The sequence below is a fragment of the Silurus meridionalis genome, chromosome 14, assembly GCF_014805685.1.
Source record: "Silurus meridionalis isolate SWU-2019-XX chromosome 14, ASM1480568v1, whole genome shotgun sequence".
NCBI classification, from domain to species: domain Eukaryota; kingdom Metazoa; phylum Chordata; class Actinopteri; order Siluriformes; family Siluridae; genus Silurus; species Silurus meridionalis.
In genome coordinates, this window is record NC_060897.1 from 18934911 (window position 1) to 18952411 (window position 17501).

The 17501-nt window shown below is 42.3% G+C and overlaps 2 protein-coding genes across 5 annotated transcripts in view; one reads left to right on the plus strand and one right to left on the minus strand.

The window, feature by feature from the left end:
• LOC124396967 (ellis-van Creveld syndrome protein homolog) lies at positions 1 to 8444 on the minus strand. Its single transcript, XM_046866376.1, has 21 exons — positions 8307 to 8444; positions 7162 to 7321; positions 6254 to 6349; positions 6063 to 6152; positions 4637 to 4821; positions 4288 to 4372; positions 4102 to 4167; positions 3505 to 3633; positions 3259 to 3411; positions 2898 to 3114; positions 2604 to 2746; positions 2128 to 2226; positions 1824 to 2036; positions 1638 to 1747; positions 1430 to 1559; positions 1195 to 1353; positions 975 to 1110; positions 784 to 886; positions 441 to 546; positions 263 to 342; positions 1 to 101 (listed from the first exon to the last, which is right to left on the minus strand). The coding sequence occupies exons 2-21, from the start codon at positions 7318 to 7320 to the stop codon at positions 59 to 61; spliced, it is 2502 nt and encodes an 833-aa protein (XP_046722332.1). The 5' UTR covers position 7321; positions 8307 to 8444; the 3' UTR covers positions 1 to 58.
• Positions 3575 to 17501, plus strand: part of LOC124396966 (limbin-like) — a 22903-nt gene continuing 8976 nt past the window's right edge. Inside the window, exons 1-21 of one of the 4 annotated variants that reach the window (XM_046866374.1) lie at positions 3575 to 3667; positions 8708 to 8872; positions 9720 to 9774; positions 10524 to 10580; positions 11360 to 11540; positions 11700 to 11800; positions 12157 to 12222; positions 12304 to 12438; positions 12525 to 12673; positions 12907 to 13117; positions 13214 to 13354; positions 13454 to 13629; positions 14111 to 14270; positions 14356 to 14523; positions 14662 to 14945; positions 15053 to 15260; positions 15352 to 15558; positions 16025 to 16221; positions 16321 to 16408; positions 16480 to 16618; positions 16700 to 16795. In XM_046866374.1, the coding sequence (XP_046722330.1) occupies positions 8850 to 8872; positions 9720 to 9774; positions 10524 to 10580; positions 11360 to 11540; positions 11700 to 11800; positions 12157 to 12222; positions 12304 to 12438; positions 12525 to 12673; positions 12907 to 13117; positions 13214 to 13354; positions 13454 to 13629; positions 14111 to 14270; positions 14356 to 14523; positions 14662 to 14945; positions 15053 to 15260; positions 15352 to 15558; positions 16025 to 16221; positions 16321 to 16408; positions 16480 to 16618; positions 16700 to 16740 (2787 nt within the window). In that variant the 5' untranslated portion in view covers positions 3575 to 3667; positions 8708 to 8849 and the 3' untranslated portion in view covers positions 16741 to 16795. Of the gene's footprint in view, positions 3668 to 8492; positions 8608 to 8707; positions 8873 to 9719; positions 9775 to 10523; positions 10581 to 11359; positions 11541 to 11699; positions 11801 to 12156; positions 12223 to 12303; positions 12439 to 12524; positions 12674 to 12906; positions 13118 to 13213; positions 13355 to 13453; positions 13630 to 14110; positions 14271 to 14355; positions 14524 to 14661; positions 14946 to 15052; positions 15329 to 15351; positions 15559 to 16024; positions 16222 to 16320; positions 16409 to 16479; positions 16619 to 16699; positions 16796 to 17501 lie in introns of those variants that run through there. The other 3 variants (XM_046866373.1, XM_046866372.1, XM_046866375.1) reach the window with 3 other exon arrangements.

Consider the following 17501-nt stretch of genomic DNA (forward strand, 5'->3'; position numbering starts at 1 on the left):
TAGAAGAAAAACAGAAGGTTTTTTAAAAAGGTTTTATTAAAAAAAGTTAAAACATTGGTTAAGATTGCAGCATCTCTTCCTGGGCCTTTCTGTTCATCAATCTTCTCAGAGAGAAAAACAAAGAGAGAGGTTAGGAAGAGACATTAGATGTGGAACAGAGATGACAAATCCTTTTCCTTTAAGCAAAAGTATACATACTCGTGTTTTAAAAGACTGTGTGTGTGTGTGTGTGTGTGTGTGTGTGTGTGTGTGGGGCTCGGACCTGCATTTCTGTTCGTTTGTGTTTTTGTGACAGGAACTTGTTAGAGCAGAAAGTCGAGACAGGAAGCTCTCCTCTTCTTTCTAAACACACAACATCTTTCTATAAGTCTGAATGCTGTGTGACCTAAACAAACTAGTTCAAGTGTGTGTGTATATGTGTATGTGTGTGTTTGTCTCACCTGGAGCTCCTGACTGATGGTTTGTGTTTGGTGTTGAAGGTCTACCCTGTCACACACACACTCTTCCTCACAGTGCAGGAGAAAACGTTGCTTTTGTTGCTCAACTCTGAAACACACACACACACACACACACACACACACACACACACACACACACACAGATTTCCATCTCCTTTATTTCAATGGCAGCCAAGAAAAACAATAAAAACATGGGTATTTAGTGAAAACACTAGGTTGTGTGAGACACAAGATTAAGATGCTCATGAAATTGGGTGTACCTCCAAGAATACCCCCTCCAAAACCTATTGTGTGTGTGTGTGTGTGTGTGTGTGTGTGTGTGTACCTCCTGTAGAATTCAGCTGAATGTGGTTTCCTTGCCCAGTGGTTGAGCTCCCTCTGTAGAGATCTCACACACTCTGCTGTCTTCTGCCATCTCTCTCTCAACTCTGTGCAGCAACACACACACCATAAATCCGACAGAAAGATAGCTAGGGTTTAAAGAGATAGTATAGGACGTGTACGAACGATGCATACGTGAGTGTTGTTGCGATGGGCGGAGCTGCGTTGCCATGACGACTGTTTGAAGATGAGAGTAGTAGTTCATCACGAGAGTGGAAACGGAGTCGCGCGAAGCGCACACGCCGTCACACAGTGCCTTCATAAGCTGATCCTGTAAAGGCGGAAAGAAAAAAAAATTTGTATCCCTCGTACATCAAACTGCATTTTATCGAATTTTATCGGATCACTTCCCCACCTTCTGTCCATCATCAGCCGTTGTCTTGTCAGACGCTACCGAAGTGATCGATCGCAGTCGAACATTGTGGGCGAGGGCGTGGCCGATCAGATACTGCCCGTGGTTACGGAGGAGTTCCGAGGCTGCTTCGAGGTCCAAAAGGAGCTCCTGATGGAGACTCTGACCAATCAGAGAGCAGCGCAAGTTAGTAAGTATGTCAAGTGTGTACGTGAGTGTTCCTATGTGTATATGTTACCTGTGTGTCTGAGTCTGAGAGCCGTGTAGTCGTCATCTCTTTCAGTGTCGTGTTATAGAAGTGTTGAGTTGTTAAGTGGTTCTGGAGGTCTGACAGCAGGAGGCGCTGTTTTCCTCCAATCACCGCAACACTGACGGGAAAAAAAGAAGCTCAGAACAGTTCCGGTATCATCAAAACCAGGAAGTCAAATGAATATGTCACCTCTCACCTGTCCCTTAGGTCTTTCTGTTTACTAATTACCGCTACAGTGACCTTCATGTTCTGGTTGCCAAAGTGATTAAGTGCGGCAGTAGCTAATGCTTCCTGTTCAGCCCAAACCTACGAAAATATACATATATCCATTAATACAAGTATTTCACACACACACACACACACACACACACACAAAACACACCTGCTTGCTTTGCTCTAGCTGTTCTCTAAGCATCTGTAGCTGTCGGTCGGCGTGGCTTTCCTTCTGCTGCATCTGATTGCTCAAATTAAGTTCCATGCTGTTCAAAAGCGTGCAGCTGTGTTCCTCGGAAAGGGCGGAGCTTTTAGTGAGCATGCTCACGACACAATCTCGCCACAGCGTCCGGACACTTTTTGAACAACAACCCAACGAATTCTGAAACGTGCACACACACACTTACACGTTAAGATTTTATTTCGATCTTATACGGCTAGAGCTTGTGTAAGTCAGACATTCCAGCACCCACATTCCAAAGCTCACACACAGCATCGGATACCCTCCTGTCTTGCTGTAGCTCAAACTCTTGTCTCTGGGTCCAGTGCTGTAATGCCAGCTCTGCAATCAGCTGAGAGACAGAGAGTGACATCATCAGTACCATGGATTTGTCATATTTAGTAGGAAGGGTTTGTCATCTCTGTGTGCGGAAGTGAGATCATGTTGTTTCCGGCGTGAAACAACCGTGTGAGGAGAGCTCGGTAACACAAGTTGCTCACAACCACGTCTTTTGGCACACTGGCTTATGAAGGTTGGTGCTTCCTGTGACTGTGCGTGCAGCCTTGTGCTGCCATCTGTTGGCGTGTTACAAAACTAGTCTTGAAACTTTTTGATACTACGTCGTACTTCATATTCGTATGCTGGTCATATTTGACTACAGTTACAGGTTACATGGCAAGCTGCAGATCAACAGGCAATTATAGCGCCAACGGTATCCGGGTGTGTTACCTTGGCGACCTCCTGAGCGTTTTGATGATCATGTGTTTGGATCTTGTGACCCTCTTTGTTCTGAGTCTTTAGCATCTTCCTCAGCCTCACATCAGTCTTCTTACAGTGATCACTGACCAGCTGCACGGTGTGATCTCTGACCTCTATACACACACACACACACACACACACACACACACACACACACACACACACACACACACACAGTGTTGATGTTTCAGCGCTACTCGAGGTGTGTTAAATACTGTGTAGGGGTGTGTGTGTGTTATAGTTTGAAGAGTGTGTAATGCATACGTTCAGTGAAACGCTGCAGCTCATTACTCATCGCGCTCTGAAGCTCGCTGATCAGCTTCTCCATGTGATCAAACTCCAACTGTCCGTCAGCCGTCAGCTCCTCCACTGATTGGCTGGTGAGCTGCATTATATGTTCCGCCTCCTGGCTCATTAAAGCAGTCCTAATTCTGAGCCAGCCAGATAACTCCTCCCACCACTGCTGTCTGTCCCACAGTGTCTGTTGGAGGAGGAGAGAGAGAGAGAGAGAGAGAGAGAGAGAGAGTGTAATTTTCACTCCATCTTTCAAACATCTCTGTCTGTTCACCGAGCATGTTTATATGGTGTTTACTCTGTGTGTGTGTGTGTGTGTCATTCCGTAAACCTGAATGATATTGGAATGAATGGTTTTCAGCTGTTTTTCCACCAGCAACAGGCAGTTGACGAGTGTACGTGTCACTTCCTGTGTGCCTTCATTCAACTTGCTGCTATGGCAATGTTGACAAAGTCGTTCCAACTGTTTTGCAAAACTCAGAGCCTACACACACACACACACACACACACACACACACAGTTATGTACACTTACCATAATGCTGATCTTGTATGTGCACGTGCGCATGTTCAGTTACCGTATTTAGTGTGTGTTCCAGGTTCTCTCTTCCTGCTGTTTCCACTTCTTCCATGGAACACATTGGCTCCGCCCCCATTTTGGACCCGTCCAGTCCAGGAGACGGTTTCCTTTTCAGCTTCTCGAATTCCTGCACAGAGTGACCATGTCTTCTTCTTAAGCAGGTCTTTTTATTATTATTTCAAATGCACACACAATTTAGTGGGCACTTACTGATCATACCCATATGTGTGTATGTGTGTCTTGTCACACAGTTGGAATAGAATTGCAAGATCTAAACCTGAACACCTGGTATCCTTAGTGCCTGACCTCACTATTGCTCTTATTGGTGAATGAGTGCGAATCCTTACAGCCACACTCCGAAACATATTGGAAAGTCTTCCCAGAAGAGTGGAATTTATTATAACAGATAAAAGGGATTATGGGGTGTTTGAAAGGAAAACAACGTACGTGTAATGATCGGGTGTCCAAATACTTTTGGAGTTGCCTTGTTTATAGTTTAACCAACTTCATGTGATGCAACATCTTTTCAGTGTCCATTATGTAACTTGTGAACACACACACACACACACACACACACACACACACACACACAAACCTTCTCCTGCTGCTGTATGAGTCGATGGTCTGTGCTGAACAGAACTTGTACAATCCGGATAAAAATCTGTAATAATACAAATAATAGACTAGTTTATAATATGTGTGTATATTATATAGTATATTATAGTATATTATTTGTGTGTGTGTGTGTGTGTGTGTGTGTGTGTGGTTGTGTAGAACCTACTCCCCACTGTTCCTTTTGTAAAAGAGCCATATCTCGATGAAGGTTCTGCAGCGTTACACACAACAGACTAGGTCTTCTCTCGTCGCTACACACACACACACACACACACACACACACACACACACAAAATTTGTTTTGTTTAAAACCGTTTCAACCATACTGTATATTAAAATTACATTTATTCTATTATTATTACTCATAGGAAAAAAAAATTACAATAAACAATATTAATAATAAAATACATAAATAACAATAAATTATCTTTTGAGAACAGCTGTAGGATAAATAGAATAATATAATGAAATTAAATCTGACTTTATATGGTCCTAGTGTCTTAGTGTGAACTCACTCAGAATAGGACAGTGTGTGTGTGTAGTGTTGCGCTCTCCTGAACGTCAGGTTCGCAAACGTTTTGCGGACGGGACCCGACGAAACGCTCTCGCCTTCATGCTCATCTCCGCTCTCATCCGGCCAATCGGAAGACGAGGTGGAGGAGCCGTGTGGGGAGGGATCCGAAGCTCCGTCTGCTAGTGGCTAAGAGTCAGGTAATGCGAATAAGACGTGCACGGAAACTTTTATGCACAAAGCATGTTTACGCTGCACCACAGAGCACTCAAACTGTATAACAGGAAACCTATGTATTGTAGGTTAAAAAAAGATGTTTGAGATGTATCCATAGTAACAGGCGCATTACTGAATCGTACAAATTCTCGAAAACGAGAGCCAAAAAAGATAAAATAATGACCGGATTCACTAACTGTAATCTTATCCAGGCTATTTCGGTTCTTTCACAAGCACCTTAATATGAACTGGACCGAGTTTGAGATTCGTATTTCATCATTGGTTCGATTAATACATTGTTACATTGCCGATCCATCTAACATACTCGTCCACTTCACTGCTTCTTAATGAGTCTATACACTGCATTAAGACTTACGATCTATATTCATAGCCATAAAAATCTTATTGATCTCATTTTAAGAATAAAAAACTATGTATATATGTAAGATTAATATGATTGTTTGAATTTTTTTTCTTACATAGTAAATCATAAAATGATATGTTTTACCTGCAAATTAAGCTCAATTGACATCAGAGACATCGTTTGAGGCCTTTATTTTAGTTGTAATAACTGGTTTTAATGTTGCCCAGTAAAAAATGCTCCATAATCACACTTAGGACTTTAGTATTATTCATTCCAAATGCTCGTTTTATGTCAACACTAACCCAATTATTTACAACCTAATAAGCAGCAAGTTATAATTTTGCTTTATTCTTGAATCGTTGCTACTGCGTGCCAGAAGTCTTCATTTGAATAAAAAATTGTTGGCGATACGAATGTATGCGTGATCTTGATTTCAATAGTAATCTTGTTTTTAGTGTAAATGCTTTGCCTCATTTTAAGACAGAATATAAAATGATGACGTTTCTTAATTTAAGAGGAATTTAAAAGGAATTTAGTAGCTCTGGGATTAAGATCTGAGAAAGTAAGAAAAACAAACTGTGCGAGGAAATAATTTAAAAAACTAGTTTTAAGTTAATTCGACTCAATCGACTGCTTGGAAGAAGTGTTTTTATGCGTATTTTGGGACGTTTAGTTATTTTCTAAAGATATGTTCTCTTATTTCAAAAAACCTTACCGAGTGTAATTATCTTACCGCACTAGCAGATCATTCGACTTGTTTCTAATCTGTATCTTATGTTACTGTTTAAAGTGTAAACAACATCTTCAGAGGACAGAACACGTGAATATGAACATATTTCGGCGATCTTACTCTGTATCTCTGATTAATAGGATAGACCACCCTCGCCTTCAGTGCAAACGCACTGACGTCGTTGATTACAGGACTGTCCGAGTGGCTCACCTGAGAGACAAGTGGACAGAGAAGTGAATACTGAAACGATTAAAACAGAATTAGTTTTTGTTTATATTTAATTGCTTGTGTCGGTGTGCATGTGTACAAACTGTTTCAACAGGCTCCGTGTTCCATCCCATGCCACCCTGCTGTATTTCATCGTCTCTCTCATCCACATCCATAAGGCTCCACGGGTCACCTTTGGACTACACAGCACGGATGCAGCAGCATTACATTTTGCCTTCACTTGAAATAGTTTCATCATGACAAAGCAGGATCCTTGAAGATATGCTTTACATGACTATACGGCTCTGACCCTCAACCATATTGAACACCTTTGGGATGAACTGGAACAATGACTGGACCTCCTTACCTCCATCAGTACCTGACTTCACTAATGCCCTTGTCGCTGAATGAATCTCCACAAATTCTAGTGGAACATCTTCCCAGAGGAATGGCACACAGATACTAAATGTGGATTGGAATGTTCAAAAAGCACATACCAATCTCATGATAAGGTGTCTACAAAAATGTAGATTATATACATTGACGCTATGGAGTTGCTGTCACAGCTGTAGTTTGCCCTACAAATGTATCACCAGGGTAGAGCCAATTCTAGTGATATTGCGGCGTCCTGGTCTAATGCGATCGGAAAAGTACGACCTTTTTGGGGGAAAGGACCAAAATAGTGGACTAGAGACCTTATTGTGCAAAAGGTAACTTCTTCCAAAAATACATTTCCAAGATCAGAGAGTAGATTTTCTCAGTTAATGTTAATCTGGTAAACTATTTCCATGGAAAATGAGAAAAGAGTCCATTTCGTGTGCTGGATTCTCTTTTATGTGTAAAATCTGTCCCTGTCTTGACCACATTGTTTACTGCTATAGATAGTTCTTAATCTAGAAACACTTATTACAATTCAAAAAATTCGAAGGAAACTGATGCAGTCATGAGGGGAACATGCATGCTGAATGGCCAAAAGGACAGTTACTCTATAATGTGTGTGTATGTGCGAGACCTTTGCAGACAGGCAGTAGGGTTTGAAGAGGAGTACGTGTATAAGTATGGCGGCGATCATTCCCAGCAGCAGTCCGGAACACACACTTCCTAACAACACACCCGAGTGAAGAGACACACACTCTGCTTGCTGGAGCAGCATGTCGTCCGAGCACTCCATCCTGCACACACAAACACATTACACTCTGTTATCAACTGTTATCACTTATGTTTTTTACCTATTTATATATAATTGTAAACACTTGTTTGTGGATTTTGCTGTGGATTTAGTTATTGTTCCCCAGGGACCAATTAGCAATTACCATTTGTTTCCTACTGTTCCCCACTGACTAATCATTGATGACCTTTGTACCGTAATGACCAATCACTGATCAACATTGCTCCACAACAACCATATCACTAATCACCATTGTTCTCAAATGACCAATCACTGATCAACATTGCTCCACAACAACCATATCACTAATCACCATTGTTCTCAAATGACCAATCACTGATCAACATTGCTCCACAACAACCATATCACTAATCACCATTGTTCTCAAATGACCAATCACTGATCAACATTGCTTCCCAAATGACCAATCACTAATCACCATTGTTCCCTAATGGACAATCACAACTCACTATTGCTGCTCAGTGACCGATCACAAATCACCATTGTTCCACAGTAACCAATGACTTAATCACTGTTGTTTTCCCATAACCAATAACTGATCACCATTGCTTCCCAGGGACCAATCTCTAATCACCATTGTTCCATAATGGACAATCACAAATCACTATTACTATCACTATTCCCTAATAACCAATGACCACCATCCGTAATATACACACTCGAATCATCACAACAAATATTTCGTTATCAACACATTTTATGTATTTCTGTGTGGACCTTTAATGTAACAGACAAATGTGCAGATGCGCGCGAAATAATAAATCAACTTTTCTGACAGGACACGCCCACTTTCCGTTGCTACGGTACCTTGTAACGGGCTCAAAACTACAGTTAAAATGACACTGTGCGCATGCGCAGAAAGTTTGCCATCGACCGTAAGAGTTTTGCTAGATAGTTTTTATGATCAGAAAGGAATATAAACACTACATCTGAACCCACAGATATGTGTTAGGGTTTTCGCAGCTTACCTCCTGCGCGTAAATGTAGTCCAGCTTGGTTAAAAACCAACATGATCGAGCGCGCAGAGATTTGGGGATTTCACTTTTTCATCACACAAACGGAGTCCGATTGTGACCAATAGGACTTCCGGCCTTTCTCAGGCTAGCCAATTGGATGTAATGGGCGGGGCCTCAAGTTAGAATTCCTTAAGTTTTGGGGAAGATGAGAAGTCTCAGGCTCCACCCCTTTTTCCTCAAAAACTGAATAACATGGAGCAGGAAAAGCGGAAGTGCTTTTTAAATCCGTTGTGGTGATTTGTTTTTATTTTTTGTAAGCTTTTTAAATGTATTTTAAAGGTCCATATAGTGACATATGGAAGAGCATTGCGTTTATGACACTTTTTTTTCTTTCTTCTTTTTTCCCTTTTTAGCCCGGACGTTATATGCATTGGTCCCGCGCGACCTGCTCCTACTACTGCGCGTGCTGTGTCCTGCTGAGTTCGGCGCGAGCCGTTCACCGGCATCACGACGCAGCGCGGGCGCGCGCACTTAAACCGGAGGATAGCGTACGGGATGAGCGCGTCACCGCGGGCCAGGTAGCGCAGTGCACGCACACTGGGACGTTTTGCAAATGCGTGCATCTTCATAAAACGTGACAGTGTTGCGCCGTTATGGCTTCCAGGCTTGCAATCAATTAGTCTAATGGAGGAAGCCACTATAAGTCAGTAACGGTCGTGCATTATGACACCACGGCTATAGAATCCATCATTATTCACAAACAGGAATCTCATACAGCAGGGATGAATAGCGTCACTAAAGCAAGAAACCCAATGAACACAAAGTCTCCTTTCACTGCAGCCACAGCTGTGCTCACTTCATACATCATCTCTAGCAGTATCTTTTGAGATACTGAGATTTGCAGTATCTTTTGAGTTCTCGGCCCCTGGCTATTACAGTTTTCCAGGGGGTTTGAAATAAAATCAAACTGTGTGTTTATATTGTGTGCAAATTCTACAGGAAACCAAATCAATTTCTTGCTTGTGCAGTTTGCTACAGATTAAGTTGGTGAACTCTGACTAGTGCACTCTCTGACCATCCAATTAAAGGACCTGAAAGGCCGCAGTGTCTTCCAACTTGAAATCTGATTGGTTAAAGCAACAGTTTATTTGTCATGTATTGGAAGCTAGAGGCACCCACACTTCTCAAGGCAGATTTCTTTGACCCTGATTGAATAAAAACTCACTTAAGCACTCAAGCAACTACTGGAAGCAGTGCAACCAAGACATACACTAAGAAATGCAGAGAATAGACTTTTGGGATTAATTAAATACATATTTATTAAATATTATAATATACATATTCATCAGTGATTCCAATAGTGTTTATTCCAGCAGAGGATTTCTTGACTTGTGTAAGCACATTCTGTGTTACTGTTTTGTGCAGTGCTCCAGTGGACTTAATCAGAAGAATTAGTCTAATCATTTGGACCATGGTGCAGGTAAAACACACTTTTATTAAATTTCAGCATTCAACAGTCTTATTACTTTGAGACGGAGCCAGTTGATATAAACTGAAACTGTGCAGTGGCTGAGCTGCATTACTGGAACATGTATTTTATGTTGCACTTGGTGCTATTTAACTGATTCATGTGTGAAGCTTTATATAATATAAACAAAAATGACACACATTCTACATAGTGTAGAAAGCACTTTCCACTTTCACTTGAGTACAAGTACAAAAGTATTTGCCTTCAAATGTACTTAAGTATCCAAAGTACTATGATATATTATGGCTATAATGTTTACACACACTTACACATTTGTATTACCCAAATAGGGTCTAACAAATGTAGACTATTACATTTTTCCATGTTTTTATTTTTATTGAATTAATTCATTTTTGTTCTAATTTAATTGATTACTCAGTTTAATCAAAAAAATAAAAAGTGTATTGCATTAATTTGATTTATTCTATTTTATATGTATAAAATATTATAAAATAGGATTTTAGATATTATTTGACCAAACAGGCATTTTATTAAAAATTGTTTTAAAACTGTTCGAATGCTGATGATCACAAATGTTAATAATAATAAACTGCGTTAATAAAAAAAAAAAAAGACACTCGATTATATGTTTTGCACCGAAATTGAACCGACCCTTGAATATTGTGTTTTCTGTTTACCAGGTCGCCTCACATCAGAACTCTAGAATCTCTGTGTGATTTATATTTACTTCCTCTTTGCAGATGGGGTCTGCTGTAAAGTCAACAGAACTTGGGATCCAGTTCCTGAAATGCGCTCAGGTACTGCCATCTATCTAACTCTCTCTCTCTCTCTCTCTCTCTCTCTCTCTCTTTCTCCCTCTCCCTCTCTGACACAGTTTTCACCCATCTATGTACATCTTTTTTGTTTTTTGCCCTCACTTGACTCTTTATGAGTTATGTAAATATATAAATCTCCTCAATGTCGATCCCCTCTTGCACTGAGCACGGTCGCTTACTGAGAGGAAGCCGGCGTGCAGCTCTACCACACATTCTGATCGCTGTTGTCCTTTTCTTTAGATTCATTTCTGTATTTGCTATAGTGTCAGTGGTCCTTGTGTTTTCCCATTCAGACACACAAACAGAAAGACCACTGACAAGTCATGCTGACACTTGGGTGAAACATTACCACCCACTGCAAGCCACACTGGTGACCTGCCATAGCACATTCAGCAGTAGACCACCGAGAAGTACCACAGAGTGCCACAGGAGGTCTTTCTTTCCTGTGGACATCAAACATTATAACTCCTCCCCCTTCTGTGGAGGAGGGTTAGTGGTCATAGTGGTCATAGTCAAAGAATAATAGATGCACTTGCTTTACCTCTGTAGGTGTATGTTTTTGTTTGACAATATCATGTGCAACATCTTTTTTTGTAGAACTATAATGTGAAATAGCAGTAATACTATTACACGTTTGTATTCATTTTGCTTGGAGCAGTCTCTGGCACATGAATTTCCTTCGGGATTAATAAAGTGTTATCTTTTCTTATCTTAACATGTGCTTTTACTAGGTATAATCTTTTTGTGTGTGTGTGTGTCAGGTGGTAACAGAAAGTGAGTTTCCCCTGGTAAATGTCTACCTGGTGGTCAAAAACCTTGAGGATGGAATAGAACTATCACAACTCAGTATACGCGACACCATCTCTGACCTGATCAGCATGCAGAGCAATGGGAAAGTGCAGGACAAACAATACCAAACCTTCAGCACAGACACACTGCATGGTAAACACAAACACACACACATACACACTTACCCTATTCTTTGAACACACTGAACTTACTGCCTGGTATATTATTCCTTTTATTTTTTGAACATCAATTTCACTTCATAATGTGTGTGTGTGTGTGTGTGTGTGTGTGTGTGTGTGTGTGTGTGTTTAGCTGGTTCCAGTTATTCTGTGTCATACACAGTGAGTCTGAAAGGAAGTACAAATGAAGATCTGTTTTTGCCGGCTTTCCTCACCTTCTCTAGCATATCTCAGGTACACACACACACACACACACACACACACACACACACCCTTGCTGAAGTTACATTTATACTAAACCCAATTTATCTTTATTGCTTAAGAATCACAAACTCATCTCACTGACTCACTCGCTGAGTCTCCTATACTGCTCTATACTTTAACTCTGTATTTCCTCTTCATTGACTGAGTCACTGATCCACTCATTCACAGTGTTTCATTCTCTGATGTTCCAAAATTGACCCACTGACTGACTCACAGAACCACACACCCACTGTATTTCTCACTTTCTTTCTCACTGACTCACTGATCCACTCCTTCCCTCATCACCCACAGATTGTTCAAGCTTGTGTTTTGTTTCTTTCATCCAGAATGATATCAGTTTATTCGGCCCCGTGGTGGCGAATTTCACTCTGAGGATAAATACTACAGACAAGGTGAAATGCATTGAAGTGTGATTCTGACATCGAACACGGGCGCTACATAAGAGCGATACATTTCTGACCTGTCTTCCGCAGGTGTGTGCGGCTTATGCCGTACACTTCGCAGGATTCTGTGTGGCTTTTCTGATCTCCACACTGCTGCTGTCTTTCGCACTGCTCACCGCCAGCTGCTTCTACAAGAAGTGCTTAATGCGCACTCGTCATCATGGGGTAAGACGCACACATGCTGTGCACAGTGTTGATGTTTCAAATGAAATTTTTGGAATAAATGCTGATTAGCACTGCGAACGATTTAGGAGAGGCGGCGCTTCCGTGTAGAGGCGGAGCCAGAGGAGGCTGTTTCTAACACCAGCGACACAGCCAGTGAGGACGCTGCCTTTGAGGATCGAATCATTGACATCATGGCCCTTGAGGATCCACAGGACATGTTGCATTCTCTGGACAAGTAAGAATATGACCTTGATGATTACCACTAACCCCACTAACCATTCCTGAACCCTTGAACCATCAAGATTATTAATAAGGCTTAATAATACTTAGACTTGTCCATATATACACACGTGTTCCTTATGTACATTTAAAGAATTTCAGTTGCTGTTAGGGGGGTGTGGAGTAGAGCAGAAACATGCATCATGCCAGAGTAGCTTCTTTGACCTCTCTGCCATGTGTCTTCTTCAGTTTGGAGATGTCCTGTCTGTTGCGCGGTGCCGTGATGGCGGAGTGTCTGCGTGCACAGATGCTGAAAGGCATGTTCAGGGTGTTAACAGCCAGCGTAGGCGGTAACGAAGTAAGCATGGTGGACCTGCTCAGTCACGTGACCGACATGCAGGAGGACCAGAAGTCACAACTTAACACGCACACTGCCGTGGAAGCGTGCGCCGAGCAACAGGTGACACAGACACACACTATATATATAATTTGGCCTGTTTGAACCAGTTCCGGTCACATGATTTGTCCGAATATTTGTGCGTATGCGTGCACGTAGGATGCGGATCATCGGCGCTTGGAGGCGTTACGCAGGAGAGAAGAACTTCACAGCATCATTTGCGAAGAAATAGAGGAGGCGGCCATGTCGGGAGGAACGCACTTGGCCAATCAGCTACTCCACAGATACTATACCTGTCAGGTATCTCTCCGAAAGGTTTACGTGATCCTAGCAGTGATCCACATGTTTCAGGGTGGATTCTTTCTTTAATAGCTAACTTTTGAGATGCTCCACCCACAGGATCAGCTGGAGTCCTTGCTAGATCTGTTCATAGCCAATCAGAGAGCGGCGCTGAGCGAGCAGCATGCGCAGCGGCGCTTCCTGTTGCAGGGTTTGCAAGATCTCCAGCGTTCAATGTGCGACATGTTCAGCGTTTTCTCTCGACACATCGACAGCTGGTTTGGACGCATCCGCAGGTAGGTTCCTTCAATTAAACACAACCAGTTGGAGATTTACATCCCCTTGTCCTTTTTAAACTACACTAGAATCCCCCACTTTATCTCTGCTGATAAAAAAGTAACAATACATTTTTTCATAAACAACATTTTAATTGAGTTGCTTTTTACTTTTGACCCGTAACTTTACTTGTACTTAAGTAAAATTTCATTTAAGTAACAGTACTTTTACTTGAGTTGAATATTTAATTACTCTTTCAATCTCTGGCAGAACGTTTTCATTGGCGTTCACGCATGATGAAACGCTGATTTAGTGTTGTTTTGCATGCATTCTCATTTTGATATGTGTGTTTGGAGCCATCATCGTCTAAAACACGTGTAACCTCCTGGCAGATGCAGTTATGTTGGTAGAGATAGAAACAGTTCGAAGTTTTGACTAAAACCAAATAATTTCTATTCGCTTGTTTAAGTTTTTGTGTTCGGAATATTTGTGTGTGTGCAGGGAGGGTGTTCTCTCCGATCAACACTGTGTTCAGCAGTTGGAGCACGTCCAGTCAGAGCTCCAGCGTGTCCGAAAAAGTTTTGAGGAAACGCTGGGTAGAGAGCGTAGCTCGGCTCATTGTGACATCATCAAAACGAGACGAGCGCGCATCGCTGATGCGGTACATACCACAGAATTTACAGATTAGCTTTCACAGAATTATGACTTTACATTAGTTAATGTATTTCTGTTTTGTGTGTGTGTAGCTATGCGAGCAGAAGCGTGAGCGGCAGGATATGGTGTGTGGGAGTGTGTGTGTCGGGCCGCTGGAGGACTACCTGATACGCTGGCAGTCACTCCTTTGTGCTCAAAACACACACCTCTCAGAACTTATTACACACTTGGACCAGGAGGCAGCAGCAAATATACGCCGGGTACACACACACACACACACACACACACACACACACACACACACACACACACACTATCATGCGTTATACACATACATACAAATATACTCTTATTTCCTGTCCTCAATTCCGTGTGTGTGTGTGTGTGTGCGCACGCAGGTATTGGTGTGTGTATTGCGAGATGCTGTAGCCGACCTGAAGCAGGTGGAGTGCGAGACAAGTGAGTCACTGCAGGACGCAGGTGTCCCACGTTGGCTCCTCCTTCAGATGAGGGCGGGATCAGTGGTCGGCGGATGCCTGGCCGACACCGAGGCGGAGCTTGGCGTTCGGAAGAGGGAGGCGGCTAAAACGCTGCGGCTGACACGCAGCACAATTCAGCAAATCCGAGAGCAGGAGCTGAAGCAGCAGAAAGAAAGGAGGGAGAGGATACACACATTCTGCAGGTGTGTTTGTGTGTCTCTGTGTAACACAACAAAAAAGGCGATTCGCGAATCTTTTCATCTCTAGTGTGTGTCATATTGTTGTATATGTACCTTCATCTCTTTTTCAGGAGTGTATGGGAGGGTCAGTGCTCTCTGTCTGAGATTGATGTACTGCGCTTGCAGTTGGAGTACGTGAAGAGTGCGTGTCATCTGGATCGCTGCCTGGTTCTGCCACGAGAGTGTGGCTGCAATACTCCGACCAATCAGATCACACAGAACAAACACGCTCTCGGCCATGCCCCTGGTGACCCCTGCCCGATCTCCACAAATGCACAGGTGAAATATCAGACTTGTGTTTTCATCCGTGTTTGTATGTGTGTGTGTGTGTGTGTGTGTGTGTGTGTGTTTTAAAATGTACCCTTTGCAGGTTTGCGTGTGCGAAGAGGAGATGAGTGCGTGCGAGGACAGAGTGGCGATGCAGGTTGCGGCTGTGCAGTGGGACAAAGCGGAGCGGAAGAACCGGGTTCTGGAAACGCACTTTGCTATGCTGACGCTGCAAATGCTGCTCATGCAGACCGTCTCCTGCACACCTGCCGAGGAAGAGCTCTCGCACGCCATACACACACACAGCCTGGTGAGCCCGAATGTTGCTTTCCTATTAAATAAACCATCATTTGCATTTCTATACTGAAAAACACTCACCTAGTTTCACCACTTTACATGGAATCTGACTGTGGTAGCACATTTACTACCGGTTTGATGTGATGTTCTGTAAAGAATATTAATTGGTTGATTTTGCAGAGACTGAGGCCATGTCCAAACTAATATGTTTACGTTTGAAAAACGTCCATCGCCTTCTGTCCACACGTTTAGACGATGTGGAAAAAAGTGGTGGGAAAAAGAATGATAGAATTCAAAACCAATTAGGTGACCACTTGTTTCTTGTGGACGTGGCTTTTTGCTTGTCGGTGTGTAGCGTAATTGTGGGTGTGTGATATAAATATACCTTTGTTTCTAATCTATCAGGAACAGAAGAATATATTTACACAGCAAAAAGTTTGACATGGCTCTTACTTTCTCGGCATTGTCTTTCCATTCAGGCATTGGAGGAGGCGGAGCTACTTTTCCAGAAGGAGGAGTCTGAGTGGGAGCGCTCCATGGATGCGCATGGTCACAATGAACTCTTGAACCCTGATGAGGAAGACACGTTCCGAGTGAACACAGAGTGCCCAGTCGCCGAGTGCCTGCAGGAGGCACTTTGTAAGAGACAGCAGCTGACACACACCCTCACTGAGAGGTAAGATCACACCGGGAGGAGGTCATGTAAGGAGTTAAGGTGTGTGTCGAATATACCTACTATATAAAAGTGTGTGTGTGTGTGTGTGTGTGTGTGTAGGTTGAGGATGGAGATCAGGAGGCAGCAGGTGATGGAGGATCTGAGGGAACAGCATGAGTTAAAGAGGCTTTACACACATTTTGATCAGGTAATGTGTGTGTATGTGTGTGTGTGGAGGATTTACATTCGACTCTGTTGAACACAATTGTGTGTCTGTAGGATCTTCTCCTTGTTGCCCTGCTCGTCAAAATCACTGGTGTTTCAGAACCAGTTCTCCAGCAACTCCTGTGCCTCCTGCTGCCTACACAGACTGAAGAAGAACTACAATCCTCATACACACACTTGCACCTAAAGAAGGGTAACACACACACACGCGCACACGTAAATACATTCTCAGTCTTGTAATAATGCATATTGTGTATTTGTTTATCGTGTGTAGACGGATATTTGGACCCTGCTGCCATCTGGTGGACAGACTAAGGAATGAGGTTGTCAGCAAAAACAAGTCACATGGCTCTTACACATATAGCGACAGGTGAGGAACATTTCGAATGCACTTCTTATTAGTGTATCAGTAACAGATAAGTGAAAATATAATGCACACCAGATCTCTGTGTAATTAAAAATCATGCATTTTAAGTATATTTTTGCCGACATGAAGACAAAAGTTAGCAATACAGAACGTAGTAAATGTCGAACAAACACAAAATTCTAACTTTGAGCCATGTTAAGAGTTTAGTTGTGAGTGTATGGTGAGTATTTAATAATGAAATTGGACATACTGAGATGCATGAGACACATGCATTACATTACATACTCAAAGTAGTATCATGTGTGGACAGATGTGCTGGATCACCACAGATGGCAATGCTCTCAAATCCATATGTTTCTTTTTACCGTTTCCACAACGTAAACTATCCATCTTTTTAGTGCAGCCTCCTCATCATCCTCATTTGCGGGATTTGTAAAATGTCCTGCGACTGAAAATAGTTTTCAAAAGAAAACCCACCACTTCAGGTCGACTCTGCACCATCATCTGCAGACTTATTTAAATATTGCGTGGGAAAGACAGATCTCATCGGTTTTCCAGATAGAGAAGACAACTGAGGTTGCCAAGTTTAAAACGTAAAAACGTAGCCTAGGACTTTTCAGTTGTGAATAAACTGTGATGATGCATGCAGGTAATTTGCATAATGTCAAAATTCTCCTGGTTTAAATATTGACAAAAACTTTCAACTCCA